Raw genomic sequence first — 21,027 nt, 5'->3', positions numbered from 1 at the left:
GTCGGACAACGACATCTTTTCTTCTCTCTCACATCTTTGTTGTTTCCTTCCCTTTCGATCCTTCTCAGGCATCCCCTTTCACGCGTCGCTTGCTACTGAATCTCAGTGAGCAATTCCGACCCCGAGCACGATCTCCGTCAATGTTTTACTGCGCATACCGGAAGTACCCTGGGGAGTTGGACGTCGGCGACGAACATCTCCTCTTACTCGGTTTGAGTCATGTCTTATGCATAAAAGTCTCATGCATAAGACGCAACGCCCGCGTGATGATAGCAATGCAGCGGTAGAGTACTCAGCATATACCATTGGATGTTTTACGCAAAGTACTCAAGGTATCGGGTTACAATGGTGGCTCGCGCGAAATAGTCACATTGTTCGCCAAATATCGGCCAGTGAGCTGCAAAATATTAAGAAGATCGATTTCGTGGATTTTACGATATACCAGATATCTTTCCAGCTAAGATTGAAGTCTCTCTTTCCACCGAGTTTTCGATAACAAAGTTAAAGCGCGAACGAATGTGAACATTCATCGTAATAAAAATTCCAGTAAAAAATTATCCACTAAAAAAATCCGGCCGAGGATAACTTTTAAGTAAGTAGATTGATCATAATATCTCACACATAATTATCTCAAAAACCTTGTTCTAGAAAAGGAAAATAAAAATGATTTATTGCCCAGAAGTTTTAAAGTTCATTATTTCTATATTTTTTCATCTCACAAGGATGTAAATAATATAAATTGAATTCTATATTTATTAACTCTATATTTAACTCTATATAAAAAATATAATTATAAAGATACAATTTGTTTGAGGTATCTCGAACACTCCACCTACATAAAAGTTTTTCTTTGCGTAAAAGAACGTTGTTACACAAAAGTCGTCGTATTAATAGCGAAAAAGGATTTCCCGAACCTCGTGGGCGGGAATAATTGAACCATATATTTGAATCGTTGAAAACTATTTGGAATTCATTAAATTCGTTGCGAATTATGCCGTCGCGTGGCGATTGGAATTTATTGAATGCGCGAAGGCGGCCATGAATAAACGACAAGTCGCATCAGGTACACAGCGCTTTAAATAATTCATGCCGCGCGAGACATCAGGTACATACACGCGCTTTTCTCGCGGTCCAGCATTTTCGCGACGAAACCGCTCTCTCACGCGACGCCCGGCGTCGCGGCGTCCCGACTCTCGGCGGGGATTTATGCTCCCGGCGTCGGAACGATACCCCGTTTATCGCGACGCGAAAATCGATCGAACATTCGTCCCCTCGTGCGAACCAACAGGGAGAGGTACAGAGTGAGGGAGAGAGAGAAAGAGAGAAAAAGAAAAAGAGACGAGAGCCTGTAGGATGGTCGGGATTTTGCTTCGCAGATGGTAACGACTACGACGTATTCCCCTGCCCTGGCGTCTCCCGTTATATTTCGTGTCTGCCATTCGCGTCGATGGTCCTGTCAACCTTACAGAAATCGCTATCCACCTGTTGTCTATCTATCTCTCCGACTCTTTATATTCACGAATGCCAGGTCTATGTATATTTTCCGTCGCGACTTCATTTTACGCTTTTAACATAATTAAACACAGAGTAACTAGGAAATACGAACGCGGCTTATTAATTAAAAGTTACTATAATTAGCAATATATTTAAATGTGATAAGCAAACTCGCGCTGATTTTAATAAAATTTGCTGAAAATTTATATAAAAAGATTTAAAAAGTTATTAGTTAAAATATTATTGGAACTCAATTTAATGAAAAAAAAAAAGGTTTTACATGATCATTTTATGCTTTATGTTTAAAAATTGGTTTAATGTAGAATTTTAATAGGTTAAAAATTAAGGTAAACACTTAAAATTAATATATTTATTACTATCTAATACTTTACTTTAAATATTTAATGATATTCCACGTACTGAAAAAAATAATGCATCAACAGCATTATTTTAGTTGAAAATAATCTTATTGATTCAATAACAGTATTAATGAAACAAACAAAATTTTATTAAATCAAGAGCATGACGTATTTGTTTTGTTAATACTCTTATTGAATTGACAAAATTATTTTCAATTAAAATAATACTATTAATATATCATTTTTTTTTTTCAGTGTAAAATCAGTATATTATTGATAATACATTTTGCGGCGGTTGTCGAACGTTTAATTCGCGTCGTTGCGTAGTTTATAAACACCGTATCCTCCATGATAGATCGACTATGCTGCTTTGCTTCCGTGCCTCTGCTCGTAATGAACCTTTTATTATCGTGACCGGTGACTCTATAAACGATATAAAATGATGATCGTTTCGCTCCCGCTCTTTTCAACGATGCGACAATTATCTCTTTGTTCGGCATCGTCGATTAATATCTGTCATACGAATGAAATGATGTTTACTTTATCGATAATATTAAATTGTGGCATACCTTTTCTTCGGAATAATGTGGCACACGCACAGGATTTCCTTTGATCTGTTCAAATATTTTAACCGCGACATATTTTATCCACACAGCGTGTGACCCCGGCATATTTTGTATATTTTCGTCCGCCGTGTTTGAACAAAATTTCATGGCATTTGCGTACCGCGATAGAAAAATGAATGTTATTTCGCGACTACGATTGTAACGCGTTAAAAGCGATTCGCTTTCAACAGGAGAGACGTTTTATTCTCCTCGGCGAGAATCGACTACCTAACGCAACGTCGCGACTTCGTCGTCAGCTCGTTAACATCACTTGTACGCGTGATCCGGAGACTTCGTGTTTCTAAGCACTTGCGGTGAACTTTCCGACAAACATGACATTCGAGCCTCGCCGAGTCTTATCGCGCGAGCCCCGGCTACACCCAGCCGCCCCTTTATAATCCAGGATCTGGCGTGCGTAATAACTCGGTAAACGCGAATCGCAATAACTTCATCGCGACCGGCGCGGCGAGGTGTCGCGAGCGACACGCGAGATGAAGCGATATTCTCTCGTCTGCGCGCCGCCACACGTAAAGCTGAATACGGACCATGCGAACGAGTGCTAATAAACACGAATGAACAGCTTTTCGTTAGGGCGGGAGCCCAGACAGAGTCTTGCATAATACATAAGAAAATGAACAATCAAGTCTTCACTTTTATTCTTTCTATGAAAAAAAAATCTGGTTAGCTGATTTTCTTATGCTTTACGCGTCATGCAAAGATCCATGTTCTTATCCTTATAGACTTTCTACAATAAGCCGTTCAAATTGACCAGTCACAGTCGATTATTTTTTTCACATTCGATTGTGGCTGATTAATTTCTTACAACTTAAAGACTTAAAGTTTTAGTAATGACTTATTGTAGAATATGTGTTAGTATTCACTCATATTTATTTAAGTAAGTCGTCCTTGTTTGCGCTCATACATCTGATTCGGATTGATATACTTTGAATATTTCACGTTTTGTATTAATATTAAAATTATACATATTCATTAATTTACTTTTCATTATTATTATTATTCTCATTTTTATTCGCGTCGCAGCTTACCTCGACCGTTTTATCTTCACTCCCACGGATATCTTACTTCGAGAACTAAGAAGCGCTAAGGAGAATGGCAGCGGGTCAACTTTCTAGAAGAAGATCCTTCGCGACTTGGAAGATTTAAGAGAAAGGAAGGAGGGAAGGCAGGTGCGATTTACGCGACGACCCTGTATATCGGAAGCGCTCGGTGAAAACACTTCGGTGTAAAAACAGAGTTAGTGGCGTAATCCGGTCGCCACCATCCCCGTCCACGCGCCGCTCGTCTTCCCCTTCTACGGGTCTCTAGCTCTCTCGTCGTCGTTCTCCTCCCTTTGCTCTTTCGCGGGGATATGAGAGAGCGCCGTTGATGGGGTGTACTGAGAGAAAGAGAGGGGGGGGAGGCAGGGACCGTAACGGGCCGGAATCAGGCTCTCTTCCTGTCTTAGTGGTGTGGCGTTACCATGGTAACAGACTGTAAGCCGCTTAACACCCCCTCCTCCCAGTAGCCCCACTCTGCTCTCACTCTTCCTCTCTCTCTCTCTCTCTCTCTCTCTCTCTCTCTCTCTCTCTCGCAACCTCCTCTTCCTCCTCTTTCGAGCCCGACGGAATCCTCGTGGCACCGACACACGGAGTCAACCCACCCCGTAGTGATACTCGTGGCAGAGCGGGCGGTAGTAAATGTCGTTTTCCTCTCTCCATTCCGCGCATCCCCTTTTCGCCATTCTCATTCCCCGGTCTGCGACCAGGCATGTTTTCGCACACCCTCATCCGTAACGAGCGGGCGAGAAGTCCCTCGACTCGAAGAGGATATCTCTCGTCTGTCATCGACGACGATCGCTCCTTCGTGAAGATGTATATCCAAGCGATGAGGAGGTGGAGAACGACGATTAGCTTGATAGAGTGTCATAGAGGATAGCGACGGGAAAGGAGGGATGGAAGAGATAAGTTGGCTCGTGTGAGAAACGGGAGAAACTTGCGGACGGAAGTTTCGGCGACGAAGTGCATGAACGCGGATTCTGTCCGGACGCGACATCTCGCGGTTTATTCAAATGAGAGCAGGAGTGGGTTATGCAGTAAGGGATGAAGGAAAGCCAACTGTGAGTCCGTGAGAACAAAGGAGGCGAGAAGAAGGAGAGAGATACCGCGCCGTTAAATGAGAGCGCTTTTCGCAAGAGAACAAACCCATCCCTCCTCCGAGGAAGTCGCATGACATTCTCTGCTGCAGCATCATGAAAAAAGAACCGATGATGGATACTTCTTTTTTGTCTTTGTCTTTAACGATCAGCAACGTGACATACGTTATACTTACGTTACCAGTTGTTCCCCATTAACTTTTCCCTTTCCTTGTTCCTGCAACATTGACAAGTAAGAGATGGGCGACGTTGGAGAACTAAGCGGATACCGAAATGTGGTGGAAATCGAGCGACGTGAGCGCATCGGGGGTGAACAATATGAGCGGAAAGGAATCTGATTCCGGTTTTGGGGATGGGAATGGCAGAAGAAGAGGATGCAGAGAAGATGGATAGACTGAATAGAGATGAACAATGAATATATAGCCCGGAGAAAGAGATAGGGAGGACTGGGCGCACAGAGTAGTGCGAAGACGTCTGCATTCCGTTGATGAAGAATTCAATGGTGGGATAGACTACTCTTCCTTCGAGAGGGAGATGAGGGCTATCGGGCATTATCTCTTCATTTTTTCGTTTTACCTATGGACTTTTTTTTTCATGCGAGAGAGGAAAGGGTGATTTTCTCGTTCTCAACCGCTCTCTTTCGCTCCGGAGACAAAAGACCGTTCGCATACCGACGTACGTCGCTAATTATGAAAGAAGGGAGCTTGAAAAGAGATAGCTACAATTCTTCTCCGTTAACGTCGCTTCACGATTTCCTTTTTATATGGCTTTTTTAGTCTCGTCTCTCGACTGAGACACCGTGATATCGATATCTGCCTGGTAAAATTCTCTTTAATTTCCTGTGTTTAAATTACATAAAAGGCAGTAATGATTCATACTGCTCGAAAAGATAAAATTAGGAGTGAAAGAATTTCATCAATTTTTCTATGACAATTTTTGAAATGTGTTAGAAGTTCTATTACTTCTTAGAAGAATCAGTACTTGAATTATAATTTGACAGCAGTACGCTATAGTAGCTATTAAATGATTTCGATTAACCTATTGAACTTGTTCTGTTTTAATTTAAATTTTGCAAAACGGATATTGAAATATCGATGCTTTATGCGATATCATTGTAACTTTATATGCAGCGCTATATACGCGTGCATATATATGCATGTACATGCATATTCCCAACGTCGTAGATATACGCAATGCAGCGTCTGGGTCAAACCTAGAAAACAATGTCATGAAAATGCAATACATTCGGAAACTTCATCACATTGATGTCAAGGATGATGTATCATAACACTATTTAATTAAACTATGAAGTCGCGCGTAGCATTTTTTAACATAATGAAGGACATAGGTCGCACAAAGTATGTCTGCATATTAATTGAAAATATTTTAATTACTAATACTAGTTAAATAGTGCAAAAATATTTTGTAAGTTTACTCGCGTCGAATGGTGTTTTTGTAATACATTCTAGACTATCTATATAATTCTCTTTTAATGATATTAGATATGCTATGATTTTTAGTACTTCAACATTTGCTTTCGATACACGATTTTTTTCCTTCGCGTTGCATCTCAAGTTGCGGCACAAGTTAAAGCTTAAATTAAAACTTGCATTGCAGCTTAATGCCACCTCGCTCGTCGCATGTATTTTCATAATAAAAGCATTATTTTTCCATCTACTATTACACGCTTATTTTATCGAAGCGTAACGCGATCGATTTATAATTATGTTTTGAAATTAAAATTATGTCTACCTTTGTCGATTATCCAGCTCGCTTTACCAACCGCGATTAATTGTCGCCGTCGGTTTGTCTAATTAACGAACGCTGGTTCGCGCAGCTAGCTGCTGACGATATTTTATTACCAGTTCGCTCGACATTCTTCGCCGTAAATTCTAATTATTGCCGCCATTACAGCGGCCTAATGTGCATCGTGTTTTATCACTCGTCACTTCCATCGTAAAATCAAAAATTCGAGAAAGGAAAACGTACATTTTTTACATCGACATTCAATCACATTTTGTCAATGATAATCGATTTCTCATCGTTTCGATGGATCTCTGCTAAAAAAGAAAAAAGAATGCAACCATTATCAGCAACATTAATAGTAATTTATATCATTATGTTAAATTGGTGTCTCAATAAAATATTTAACCGTTTTCAAATTAGGACGAAAATACAAATAAAATTCAAAATATTATATATCGAAAGTCAGTAAAAATTATGAAATTTTGTCTGAAAATTTGAGAAAAGTTACAGAATTTTAGGATGAGGAATTTATAACTCCTGAAGTAATTTATTGAATTCTTCAAAATGTATATTGATAAATTTGGGATCTCAGGTTAATCAATCTAAAGAGTGCCTTTGGGTCGATGCGTCTGGTTTGCGTGTACACGTTCGTTGATACTTATTCCCTTTCTTGCCTTACCTCTCGCCGACCGCCTCGCAATTAATCTCCCACGAAGTCGATCATGCTCGACCGACCTCCCCGACGGGTCACGTCAACACGAGCGCGACCTTCGATCCCGCAAGGAGAATTATGAGGCACGCTCGTTACCGAACACGAGAGAGAGTGAGAGAGAAAATGCACGTGTGTGGAGACGACGGGATCGCTCGTTAATCTTCGCCCGATAACGCCTCTTCCAGAATGAGAGTATGAAACGTACACGTTTCATCGAAAGTTTGTTACCGCAAGCTCCACGTTATGTGAGATTCTCATACAATATCGATAGGTAGATTCGAGTAAATGGCGCGGTTAATCGAATTCCTATCCAGGATAATTAGGCATGCGACACATGTATCCTTCGAGCAACACGTGTATCCTTCGAACCATCACGAACGAAGATTGATTCAGCAAGTCGCTATGAAAATCCAGCGAAAGAAGATCGTTGCATTTCAATGACATAGTGATTACATCTGACGCACGACATTTATTCGTGTCAAAAACGATCCGCGCCATGTTGACGTGTTTCTGACCATCGAGGTCAAGATCTACGTCCGTAGATCTTAAGTTAAGTTATGCGCGAGCGTAAATTTCACACGGACCCGGGCGTTGACCTCTTCCGTTCTCTTTTCAGGTTTACAGCCCGTCAGCACCAAAGTTCAGCCAACCTCGATTGGCAAGTCCCACCGACCCAGTTCCGGCGTACTACCTCAGGGTCATACCCCGGGACCTGGACCGGGCGGGCAGCAAAATAGCAGGAGCTTCGCCGCTGCCTTGAGGAACCTGGCCAAGCAGGCGGGTCCGGCACCTCAAGAAGAGGAACCGCGTGCCAGCCCGAAGAACCGGGCGCCACCGCCTTTGGTCAGAGGTCCTTCCCCTGCTAAGGTGAGTAATTACACCAGCCGCGTTATACCTTATCCCTCTCCCTCGGTCTCTTTCGCTCGGGACAGAAATGCATCCGTCTCGAAACGCGAACAAAGGTACCCTCGACCTCAGACTCGGTGGTCCCTATGATCGGAATAACAAACGACCGCTTAGGTACATAGCGGGCGCGGCTGAGAAAAATCGTTGACATTGGTCGTCTTGGCTTCTTCTTCACCTTTGCGATGTGACGATGCGTTTTTTTTTCTTTTTTTCCTGGTACGGTTGGGTCGACGAAGAATATCGTAAATAGATGTAGAAGAGCCTGGGCTAAAAGAGGGTGCATATATTTGTGTTCTCTTTCGAATCTTTTGGAATTTGCTCCCATTGATGACACGATTTATTTTACGATATTACCGAGACTATTGCGTTCAGGATATACTCAGGAAAATTGAAATTGTACACCTTTTGCGAATTTCGTATATTATAAATCCCACGGGAGAAAGCAAAGCTGTGTATGTGCGGAAAAATATTTTTTTTTTTTTTATTATCATTCAAGACAGAAATTCAATTTCAGGCTTAATGATCTGAAAATGCAATGTTGGAAATTAGAAAAGATTTTAATAGATGACTTTTCATCCGATTTTTACGGCGGAGAGTCTGCAATTAAGAGAAAGCGTGTGAATTCTGGAACATCTTGCGCGGTTGATCTCGGACTATTCTTTAAGAGTAATTGCTACCGGAAATTAATGTCTCGTCATCAAAGGTGAAAGTGTCGAAACGGGATGAAATTACCGTTACCAATAGCGCGAATAGGAAGAGAGAATGATTTGGAAGGCATGCGAATCGAACGGCTTCGCAAGATTGCGAAGTGTCAAAGGTTCAGAAAATAGATGAAAATGCAACCAATCTCGGTAACAAAATGAAAAAGGTGGTTATTCTAGCGGAAAGACAATAAGGTACTTCCAATTCTCCAATAATCGAAGAGATCAAAGATCCTTTTCCTATCTCAATTGTATATCGCCCGCGCTATTGCATTGCAAATGCGAGACTTTTCCGAACTTTGGCTCCCGCTGACAATCTGAGTTAAGTAATCCGAACTGAACTGCTGTTCGTTTTTGCTGTTTTATTTACAATGTTAACAGAAAAATTTAAATTTCTTATACATCATCCTCAACAGAAGCGTCTTTTTTTCGATAAACAGAAATAAGATTTTGGTAATGATTGAATAAGTCAATATCATTTAAAGTTTTTTAGAAATTTTGCAAAGCCCATCGGACTGATCTTCTTAACATTACTTAATATTTATCTATAATAATAAATTCTTTGTCTTGACCGGAGATACGCGTTCCTATCAATTTTCATGGCAAAGTCATCCGAGCGGCAATTCATTGCCGGTTCGATGCACGACTTCGTTACAACGCCTGGCAATAAACTGCGAGACCGCTCGTAATATCTAAGTGGCGGAAGAGACTATAAGCTGAAGAAAATTTCAGGCAATTTGTGTCTTCGCCCAGCGCCTTCCAGGAAATCGTCTTGGAAATATTATTAACTCTCGGAACAGAACCGTGCCTTATTCTAGATTTTTTTTCCCACGAATCACAGTATTCGCGCATTGCTACTTTTTAAATTCTTTCCTCGATGATACACGATTTATTATTTTGAAGATTAGAAAACGCATGAATTATTCAAGTATATTAAAAAAATCGATGTCACACATATTCTTCATTTAATGTTATTGATTACACTATCCATTTACCGTATAAAAAAAAAAGAAAGAAGGCATATGCATTTGTCGCATGGATTAAGAAATGTCGTTTATTTATTTTTCTAGGAGCGATCGACGCACGAACGAAGACCTGAAGAGATTCCCTCCTTGTACACAACTGCCAGACCTGTTGAAACCAGCAAACACAGCGTAACTGCCGCGGCTACCGAATTGCTGGCTCGTTCCGGTTTTCAGCCGTACCGGCCCGAGCACCATCCAGCTCATCCACCGGCATTCGCCTTGGATCCCGCGACCTATAGCGCCTACCATCCCGGTCTTTATCCACCACCGCACCTGCCGCACGCTTATAGGTAAGCCACAATATTGCTTTATTAGCGGTTTAGCATTGTCAAAGTAGAAAAAAAAAAGAATTTCACTTTCTATTATCACAATATCTAAATCTTCTTTTCAAAATAATTAATCAAAGTTTTAACTGATTTTTCATATCTTCTTATTACAGGTTAGAGGAACAGTTGTACTTGGAGCGATGTGGAATGATAAGACCACCGTTGTTTCCCGGACTGCCATCGTATCCTTTGTACGGACTGAGATACAGTCCCGACATGCTTCCTCCGCCGCCCGCTTCCCTGGGCCTTATGTCTCCCGTGATGCACGAACGGTAAGTAAAAAAGATTCAGAGAGAGAGAAAGAGAGAGAGAGAGAGAGTAAAAGAAAGAAAAAGAAGATTCATCGAGCGAGCGGTTGGGAATGCCGAACTTCTTCATTAACGCCACATCGCGCTTCTCCTTTTTCAGACTGAAGCTGGAGGAGGAGCATAGGCTGCGGCAAGCACGGGAGCAGGCTGCATTGCGGGAGGAGGAGGAAAGGAGAAGAGCAGTGAGAAATTCTGCTCCCGCTGCCCCGGTACCCGCGCCTGCCCCTGCATCCGCCGATACTGCAGGTGAGCGAGTCGCTCCACCCCCCACTGCCTTTCATTAAAAAAAAAAAAAAGAGAGAGAGAAAGAAAGAAAGAAAGCATCGATCGAAGCGCGATCGTGATCCGCCTGCGATCGCTCATTAAGGCGCGCGAGCTCGTTCTATCTCCTTTTTTTTCACTACTACGAAGTTTTCTGCAGCGTCGTCATAATACCGCCCAATTGTCGTGTATTTCTTTCGTATGGCCATATCCAGTAAATTTAGCTAGCATCTTCTTGAAACAGTGCCGAGAATAGTATATGCAATATCTGCATAAATCGCGTTTTTCTCATGACTCCGTAGCCCCGCGTTGTCTTATTTAGTTTTAATTCCCTCCCCTTGAGACCGAAGTCGTCAAACGAGATCGTATTCTCAGCGGTGATCGTTGTTCACTTGGCGTTCGGATGACCTGTATTGCGAGCCAAAGTTCTTCTGTAGATAGACGGACTGGCGGCGCGAGCGAGGAGAAGTCGTTGTAGAAATATGACTGTGACCCAGTGAGAACTCGAAAAGAAAAGAAACAAACGGAACAAACAACATACTACGCTTCTAATTTTAATCTAGATTTAATGAAAATTATAGTCATAGTTATACTCGTTTCTTATGCAGGTAGCGTTGATATCTTTTAGGTAAGCACGCGATTTGGTGTCTGAGCGGAGTCTAAAGATAGGTTACATATACGCTGCGAACGAACGAACGTTAAACGAACAGTGGTTGTATATCTTTGGAACATTCGTTAATGTTCGATTTGTATCAATCCTGTTCGATCGCAGAGTGGTGCATTGAAAAAAAAGTTTTAAAATAATTTTCAAATTCGCTTTCCTTTCGTTGTTCGTTCGCCCAGTATATATCCTACATTAATAATATTATCTTTTGGCTCGACACTCACCGAATTGTCAAAAGTGGGCTTAGCGGCAAAAAAATTAAAATCCTAATTTTGATTTAGGAACGCGATCCAATTTTTCGAGATTTAGCTGTTTTTATTTATCTACTATCTTACGGACCGAAGTCAGACTTATCTTCTACTGTCGCCTTTTGTTAATGTCATGTTAACATTAAGTCTTTAAGTCGGCCTTCGGTTGGCCATTTACCTGTTGTGTACACATATTCTTCGCATACGTGTTTCAAATTGTTTCTCCATTGTTTTAGTACTCGAAATGTGAAACTACTTACTGTGCGATGACAGGTTGGTTATGTAGTTAATCGTTTTTGTAATTAATAATAGCGAAACTTAAACATAAGAGTGCACGCCTTCTAAACGAAAGAATTTGTTGAACTTCGACATTAAGTTTCGAAAATGCTTATAATTAATAATGGAAAATTAGGTGTGAATGAAATTGGTGATAATTTTCAAGAAATTACCGGAGATATATAATATTAAATAGAGAGAGATGACTACTGTTATATGATATAATTTAGATTATTTTCAATTTTCTTGTAATTCAAGTTATATATATTTTTTTTATATATTATTATTGTTAAGACGTATAAGCAAAATTGTATGTTTATTAATATTCTATGAATGATTTGAGCGTTCATTTATTTGTTAGTGTTTTATTTTATTAGGTATCATAAATTACATTTTTATTAATTAGAGTCATTGAACAAAAAAAGTAATTTCATCATTTGATGAAACGGAAAACATATTTTATTATAAACATATTTTGTTAGACGAATGTATAAATAAAATATATAATAATTCAAGGCGTGGACTTATACAGATGCGTGAATGCTATAATTTAATAGACTAATTATTTTGACACCAAGTGTTCTTTTGTCAGGCGCAATGCACTCTTGCGTTAGTTCCCGCAACTGTTTTAGAAATTTTGCAATTAACCAATTAATGTCAACATAGTTTCCCTTAATTGTATAGTAAACATGTTGCTCCTCATACTGACTGAATCCAACTGATGTATATAAACTATCATACATGTTCTTTTGTCAAAATTACACCATTTTTATATATATAATTTATTGTAAACATGTATATTTGGACTATAAATGAAAATAAAACTTGCAGAAAATGTGATTGCAATTCTAGTGGACTTGGAATTCTTGACCCTCGAATCATTTTCTGAAACAGTTTTGGGGAAGATTCCGTATTCGTAGTCCGATTGCTTTAATATCTATTTTACTACAATTATTATGAGAAAAGTCGCTATATTGTTAATACATTAAGAGCAACAGTGATAGCTATTGCCCCGATAGTGTAGAGAGAGACAATTGGTTTACTATTTATTTAATTTTTTTTTGTTTAGCTTTATTAAAAATATGACAGTAATCATCCCCAATACTTCGATGCGAATATATTTAAGGATTTTTTTTTATAGCGCTGGAATATATAATTAAGCGAAACGAAAGGTAAGTTGGAATAGATAAACTAATAATTACGAAATAAATTTGTAAAATTTTATATTACATACTGTCATTGTGCATATTAATTGCGTAGGCGTTTTTAATGCGATCATTATTTAATGCGTAATAATTTACAATAAATCTATTGCGTCCATTAATTGGAAGTATTGTTAAAATGCGAATTAATTTAGTCGTAAATCACACATAACGTTATATTTTATGAAACCTATATAATCTCGAGACAATAGAAATAATTATAAATATTTTCTTCGCTTTAACGCTTCTCCTCGCGCGCGAGCTTGTTATAAAAACTTATTTCAAAATAATAACAAAACATTTAAATCATATGATGATAAAAGTAACTGTTTTATATTAGATATATCGAGCTGAAGATATATCGAGAATTTTGGCTTATTTATGAGATGGCGAAATCTGGCTATAGTGATATGTTGGGTTTTCTTTATTCTTAAAAATGTCTCTTGAAATTTTTTATTTTCTCCTTGGACTCATTTTAAACTCCAAAATTATTTCATAATTAATACTGAATCTTTATATATGTATAAAGCATGTTATAAACAATACAAGGAAAATTACAACGTATCGCCATTGTCAAGATTTCTTTCATTGTAGAGTGGAAGATCACCAAGCACTGTGTTCGGGATTTGTTCCAGCTAGGAAGCCGACCATAGCGGTTCAGTTGCATAGCGACCGGGATCGAGAACGCGACGCGAGAGAACGACAGAGCGGTAGTGGCGGTGGCGGTGGTAACAACAGTGGTGGCAACGCTAACAATATCGGTAACATCTGTGGGAACAACACTAGCAACTCCGGTAACTCTAGCAGCAACATTAGCGGATCTACCGTTATTATCGGTAGCAATCATCATCAATCCCGAAAAGAGGAGCAACAATCCTCTGTTCCGCCAGCTGCACCACCGCCACCGCCTTCCGATCCAACAGTAGCAGCGGCAGTCACCATCTACCACCCCCGTCTGGCACCTTTTCCCAATCCAGTGGCACCCATTGGACCGACCCTGGGTTCCACTTCTATGTGCTCCGTTAGCTCTGCGCCCATTCCACCCTCTTTGGGTTCTACTTTGCCCCCTCTGAACCTTGGGCCGCCACCACCGGCGGTTATAAGCTCGACGCCGATCTGTCCAACACCGATACCCGCTATTCCATCCTTAACGCCTGTAATAGGACCACCTTCGCTATCCTTAGGTATGTCCCTTCCACCTATCATCTCTATTCCCTCTTTACATTTACCCCCCGTGTCGTCGAATACCATTTATTCTAGTCAGCACACAGCCACGATAATGAGCAGTGCGACCACCACGGTCAACAGTTCCATTTACCACCAACAACAACAGCAGCAACATCAACAACCCCCGTTACAACAGCAGCAACAACAACATCAACCACGTGCGAATAGTACAAGCAGTACAACGACTACGAGTTCTTTGTCTGGTGCGATGACTACGCACACAACGCCAACGCCACCAAACAGTTCCTCGTCGACATTGAACGCCATGAATCACATGGCTCATAAGTCCCCGCCATTGTCTCACAATGTTCATGTGCCTAGAAACAAGGAACCGCCAATAGCTACGACGACAGCAGGAACAATGCCTACGACTGCGACACTGACTACTACGACGAGCATCACGACAACGTCGCAGCCGGTTTTCGTCAGGCCGTTTGAGGATTCGTTCCGCTCCTCCTCTACGAAGACACAACAGAGACAACCGATAATGAACAGTCACAATCACAGTATAGCTAATCAGATCGGCCATCACGAGCCATCATCCTTAAAGACTTCGTCAATGACGCCAATTGTTTCTCAACCTGTAGGTAGTCAAGTGGTACAAGAGAATTCCTCGACGATAGACAACAAATCCATAAGTAGCCAACAAACGCTTTCCCAACCGATTCCCTATCCACCACCTCAACAGTACCATCATCCTCCTATACCCGTTTCGCATGTGCCAAGTGTCTCCAAACCGCCGCACTTTTCGACGTCGTCATCGTCGTCGTCGTCGTCGTCGTCATCTCATCAGCAGCATCATTCTCAATCCAAACTCAATGTACCAACGATAAACATCAGCAACAATAGTAGCGGCGGTACAAACACCATCAATTCAGCTAATTCAAATATCACAAAGCAGCAGAGTGCGCATCATATTGCCGAATCTCATCAAACGACAACTACGACGACCTCGCGAAATGATAGCTCGACCAATAACTGCGTTTCTAGTGAAAAGACAATGACCAATAGCGTCATTTTCAACGCTAATAATCAAGTCAACAGCGGTGGTAAGATTGCAAATCATACAAACGCGCATCATAAGAACAACTCGGATATCGCACCGAAGGACAACAAGTTGAACGCATGCAATGAAAAGACCGTAAGCGAAAATATAATCAGGCAGCCACAATTGTCGAATCAGAATCACATCGCAACGAATTCAGTTCAGGAGAAAACCGCGATTCCACATCTGCCTTGTGAACAGCAGGGAAAGAATTTGAAGTCCTTTCATCCGGTGAACCATAACGTTGCCGAGAAGGAATGCGAAAAGAAAAACGAAATCGATTGTACTTTGCAATGCGATCAGAATAACGTCTTGTCCACATTACCGTTTCAACCGAGCTTTAAGTTTAGTATAAACGACATTGCACAGAAACCCATGGACACGACACAGCTGATGCAAAGCATCCAATCTGAGGAGGTGCTGCGCACTTGTCAGAATGTCTCCAATGTGCTCTTGCAGATCCCGAAATATCAGGAAAAACTCTTGAATTTCTCGACAAGCAACAACGAGCTGAAGACAACCGCGTTTTGCATTACCGACAAGTGCAATAATTTGACTGAGATTTCCGTGAGGTGCGAACCAGCGGTACTGAACGTGCCTGACCTCAGTAAAGCTTTGAATAAGCAGGATGTCACCAACAATGAAAAATCCTTTCTGATGCCTGAAATACCGAAGGAAATGTCGACCCTTGATTTAGCCGAGAAGAGGCGTAAACGAAGGAGGGAAAAGAACACAGGCGTCATATGTAGCTCCGACTCGGAGGGCGAGGAGGAAACCAAAGACATGGATTTTTGGATTACGAAAGGTCCACCGGCTAAACTACAATTTTCGGAAGACAAATTAGCCTTCCTAGCCATATTTGGACTGACTACACTAACTATTAAAAATGGTAAAAGAATAACGCTATTTTGTTATGTGTTTTAATGTTGATTTACTGAATTGACGTTGTCATTATTTTTGCAGAGATAGAATTGTCCAAGGTCGAAAAAAGATACAGAATAAATCCCGATCCACCGGAAGTACCTCTGGAAGTAGAACCTATGATAGAGTCTGTCTTACCGATTCCGCGTGAGCATCCGGACTGTTTGCTTCACACGCCAGATTTTGAGCCAAAAGTTGGATTTCTCAGGAATATAGGTCTCGATATTATGCCTCCAAAAAAAAGAGATGGTAAATATATCATCAATCAAATTGATATAATATTGTAATTATATAGATATAAAAAAATCTCGTAGTTTTTTGTCAGTTATAATAAAATACACATTTCTATTTTTATTATTCATTGTAACAGTATTTCTTCTATGAGATTATCTTATTATAATCTAATAAGACAATAATTTGTATGTATGCTATTTTGTGATTGCAGAGGCAGAAGTGACATGGCAGCACGTTCTGGCAGATCGTAAGAAACGGAAAAGCGTGAATTCCGTTACTGCCTACTGTGAAAATAGAGCCAAAGTTTATTCTAGGAATCCTCCAGCTTTACCAAAACTTCCGAAAATGCGTCTTTTAGACAAAGTTAAAGCGAAACATATTCCGGAACGACCATCACCGCTACCACCCTTAGTTCCTGGTGAAAATGGTGTGAAGCAATATAAAACTACAGACATCAATGAGAGTACAGACATCAATGAGACTACCGACATCAACGAGAATACAAACACTGATGAAATAAATGAGAAAATAAAAAAGCCGAAATGGACTGGAATCGTGGATGTTATGTTTGCCTACAGCGAGTATTTGAAAGGTGAACTTTTTGTTACATATTAGCATATGATATTTATACGATACAATATAATAATATGGACACATATTTTTTTTTATCTTGTATAGAAAAGAAATTGGAGAGGAAAATTCTGACAAGCGAAACATCAAAATTGATGACACAGTCCAATAACTTGCGTTCCGAGACTGCTCTATTAGAACGGAAAATCTACGATCTCCTGTGCGCCAGAACAGCACTTGATTCCGAAAGGCGAAAGCTCAGCGACAAAATTGAGAGGATCAAGGCACTTGTTAGAAACCTTAGATAGCGTTGCGTAACGCACAACACGGAAACTCATTCATCTGTGATATTATCAGCGGGTTAAGGGCCGTTAGCGTGTAATACGCATTGCTAATAAACATAACATTTAGATAAGTAATGGTTAAGGACAAACTCTTGAGTGACCAAATGTACAGCGATCGTTCGTATTATTTTGCATACTTTATTATATAGTATAATGCGCCCCTTTTTTGCCGTCGACGCTCGATCGTGTCGAGAAAACGGAAATCTTCGGCTCTTAGCTAGTGCATAAGAAACAGCGATCGCGTCCGGCTTGAACACGTTACCGCACTAATTAATAGATATTTTTCGCGCGCATTGTTTGACATCGGCGAGCGTGCTGATTTTTAATTATAAATGCGGAGTCATATCAACCGTACCTTCAAGGATATGTATAAAGCTCTAACTGTACAAATCGAATTGTAACCCATCCGTGGAAAGACAGTTTTTACACCACGAATAAAAGGACGAAGGCTTTCTAGTTTCACAACTAACGGCTCTTACACTCCAAGCATAAATAATTGTAATTTGTATCATATTTTAATGAGAAAAAAATAGACAAATCGTGTAACTTATTTTATTCTGCGTAATGTGGACTTTAACGTCGAGTACTTGGGGGGGAAATAAAACAATGATATATCATGCAGTTTGTATGTCGACCGATTGATAAAGTGATAAGAGGACATTTGTAATAAGATCGAAAGGTGTGGCACCGACTATATCGGACTGACAGTGTCGAGAAATCGCTCGCATACAACAAATACTACGTCCTTATTTGTACGTTTAGCATAGTAGCGCGTGTGAAATGGATTTAATTGGAATTGAATCGTGTAATCGTCGAATATTGCGAGCACCGCGCCTACAGACATGAGAAAAAAAATTCGGACGGTAGGACGTTTTACGCGAGTTTTATGTTTTGATTCGAATCAACATTATAACGACACGGGAACTCTAGTCTACCGACATGCCCATTTATATGGAAAAAAAAGATCGCGCGTCGATACGTATAAGATCAGAGTATTGAGCAGTCCTTCCTTTCGAATGTGTCCACGCCGTTCACCGTAACGAATATGAAGGCCAGTGAAGATACGAGGAGGAGCGTTATTAACATATAACAACACTGCGGTACTTAGATAATGCGACTTAATTTTTAAAGAAAAAAAAAAGGAAAAAACAAAGATAATCGTGAGACTTCGCGCGGAGCACATTCCACATAAGAGAAAATGCTTGTTGCCTGATCAACATTCCAACACGTCATTTCACTGCGACAATCGGATCTTGGGACTCGATGTAAGTCGAGTGGCGAACGAAATTTGAAAAGAAAAAAAGAAAAGAAAGAAGCTGATCGCACTGTTGGTTTTTCTTTTCTGTCGCGTTCATGTCGCGTAATTGCGCTCTATCTTTCGCACTTTGGTACCCTTAAAACTTGTCTCCCGCTCTCTGCTCTCCGAGTGCATCATATCTCATCGATATAAAAGTCGCACATCGATAAAAAAACACCATCTGCTCACACGGTGTGCGCGACAAAGCTACCATTTATAGTTTCGCCGTTCTGTTCATTGAGTGCCTAACATTTCTCCCTACATTTGTATATACCATTATTTTTATGTATTATGTAATTAACAAAGGGGGGACCGCGAGTGCGCGCCGGTCTCAGTCTCAACTGGCCAGAACAAGAGCCTAGGAGTAAATTGTTGAAAATATGAACTACATGAGTATTTCTTTTCACACTTTCCAAGCATACATCCTTCACAAATCTTAGAATATAAACTTTATAAATAAACGCCTTTGTAAATTTTTATATTCTTTCTCATTATATCTTAAAAATATTGTTTTAACTTTTATATCTTGAAATAATATTTTATCGAATCATAGCTTCTACTTATTGATGATCTTCATGATTATTTCAGTGTTAAATCCGCCTATCAAATACCTGTTTTTTGTTAAGTCAATACACACACTGTTATTAATTTAAATTCATATTTCTTAATTTTTTTAAAACAAATGTGAAGAATTGCTGATAAAAAATATCATGCGGACTTATACATATAGGTAGGTATATTTTTTTATTAATATTTCATTAATATTTACAGCTTAATGATAATTTTATATTATATATAATTATATTAATTGAACTTGATAAAAGATTGCTATTGCTTAGAGATTCCGAGAGATTGCGATCTCTTAAAAATTATTAGGAAGTTATTAAAAAATGCTGAAAAAGGACAAATTTGAAAAAAGTTAAGAAACATAGAAGAATTGTTAGTGGATTTGTGAATTTATCAAGAGAAACGAAAGTTTAATATTTACTTTCTCGATAAGAGGAGAAACATGATGAAATAAAGATAAAACTTCAACTTTTATAATTAAGTTCTAGCTTTATTTGCTATTTCCTTACTTCTGTTGCACATTATGAGCAAAATCTAAAAAGAAAGGACGAGATAAATTATATACTATTGCTCTATATTTACAACACAGTTTCAGTCTTTACAAATAACTGTTGTATAATTTACAGCTATTCACAAACATAAAATATAGTCGATTTACATTCTTAATTCTTTGTTTTGTGAAACTATGATTTCACGCTTATTACGATTAAAAAGATTGAAGAGGGATAAATGAATTAATATAGTCATTGAGTCTATTAAAACTTTGTAATTTGTGCGATTAGCATGACGCATATACATACATGTATATACACATCATATGTATATTTATATGCATTAAATATAATTTTACTTAAAACAAAGTTACTTTTTTATTAAATGCATAGAAAACTTGCTGCTTTTATTTTTCAATTTTATTGATATACGTAAAATGTAAAACAATATCGAGCAATATGTTTGTTTTTTTCGTATTACACAGCACATATGTAATAAAGTTAAACAAAATATTCGGAATCTGATGCGAATTATAGATCGCCTAAAATGGGCTTAATCATTAACAAAATTGTTATAAATAAATAAATTGTATCGGAATGTGTAGACGTAGAGCAATCACGGAGAGCAATCAGTTTTTTATTTATTTAGCATAATCAGTTTATTATTTAAACAGATTTATGAAATTAACGTACGCAACCGATTTTTACATTCATGTTATATAGGTAATAAAATTCTCGCACTTAAATTTATCACACATAAAATTACAAAAATCTGTGCAACCTGTGTAAAAACTTAACAGGTCTCCATACAACACACTTTATTCGAGAAATATTCTGAGAACATTCTTAGAAGGTTCAGAGGACATAGAGATGTCTTCTGGACGTCTTTAGGACATTTCTTGGAGGTCTGTGTTGTATGGAGTCGTAACAGCTGCTCTAAAGAAAAACGTGTATGGAAAATATTACGCTATCGGTACCACAAATACATTTGTTTTATCAATTTTGAATTTATATCGCATATATGCGTGAATTACATCTCAATGTTTATAGTAAACATATTTAAGATTGATAAAAGACGGTTATACACTGATATAAAGCTTTTTTTTGACAAAATTCCTTAATCATAAATATCATGCGATCAGCATGCTTGTTACGAAACTTGTGCTAAGAAGAAAGTAGGTCACAGTTTGAATTTTTCAGAAGTTTTAAATATTAAAATAAAGAGAGAGAGAGAGAGAGAGAGAGAGAGAGAGAGAGAGAGAGAGAGAGAGAGAGAGATTGGAAACTAATCTACCCAATAATGCAATATGAATATCTGTAATGCGTATATTCTTTTCACGCTATCG

The 21,027-nt window shown here is 39.1% G+C and overlaps 1 protein-coding gene across 3 annotated transcripts in view; it reads left to right on the top strand.

Moving 5' to 3' along the window:
* LOC108691963 overlaps positions 1-19,005 on the top strand; it is a 94,195-nt gene extending 75,190 nt beyond the window's left edge. For 2 of the 3 annotated variants that reach the window (XM_018199961.1, XM_018199960.1), the window contains exons 9-16: positions 7,685-7,935; positions 9,746-9,990; positions 10,140-10,298; positions 10,435-10,580; positions 13,621-16,146; positions 16,221-16,427; positions 16,624-17,004; positions 17,091-17,290. In XM_018199961.1, the coding sequence (XP_018055450.1) occupies positions 7,685-7,935; positions 9,746-9,990; positions 10,140-10,298; positions 10,435-10,580; positions 13,621-16,146; positions 16,221-16,427; positions 16,624-17,004; positions 17,091-17,290 (4,115 nt within the window). Of the gene's footprint in view, positions 1-7,684; positions 7,936-9,745; positions 9,991-10,139; positions 10,299-10,434; positions 10,581-13,620; positions 16,147-16,220; positions 16,428-16,623; positions 17,005-17,090 lie in introns of all 3 variants that reach the window. The other variant, XM_018199962.1, reaches the window with a different exon arrangement.
* The last annotated feature ends 2,022 nt before the right edge of the window (positions 19,006-21,027 follow it).

The sequence above is a fragment of the Atta colombica genome, unplaced genomic scaffold, assembly GCF_001594045.1.
Source record: "Atta colombica isolate Treedump-2 unplaced genomic scaffold, Acol1.0 scaffold55, whole genome shotgun sequence".
NCBI classification, from domain to species: domain Eukaryota; kingdom Metazoa; phylum Arthropoda; class Insecta; order Hymenoptera; family Formicidae; genus Atta; species Atta colombica.
The sequence above is the reverse complement of the archived record's forward strand: the minus strand, read 5'-3'. Positions and strand labels throughout refer to the sequence as shown.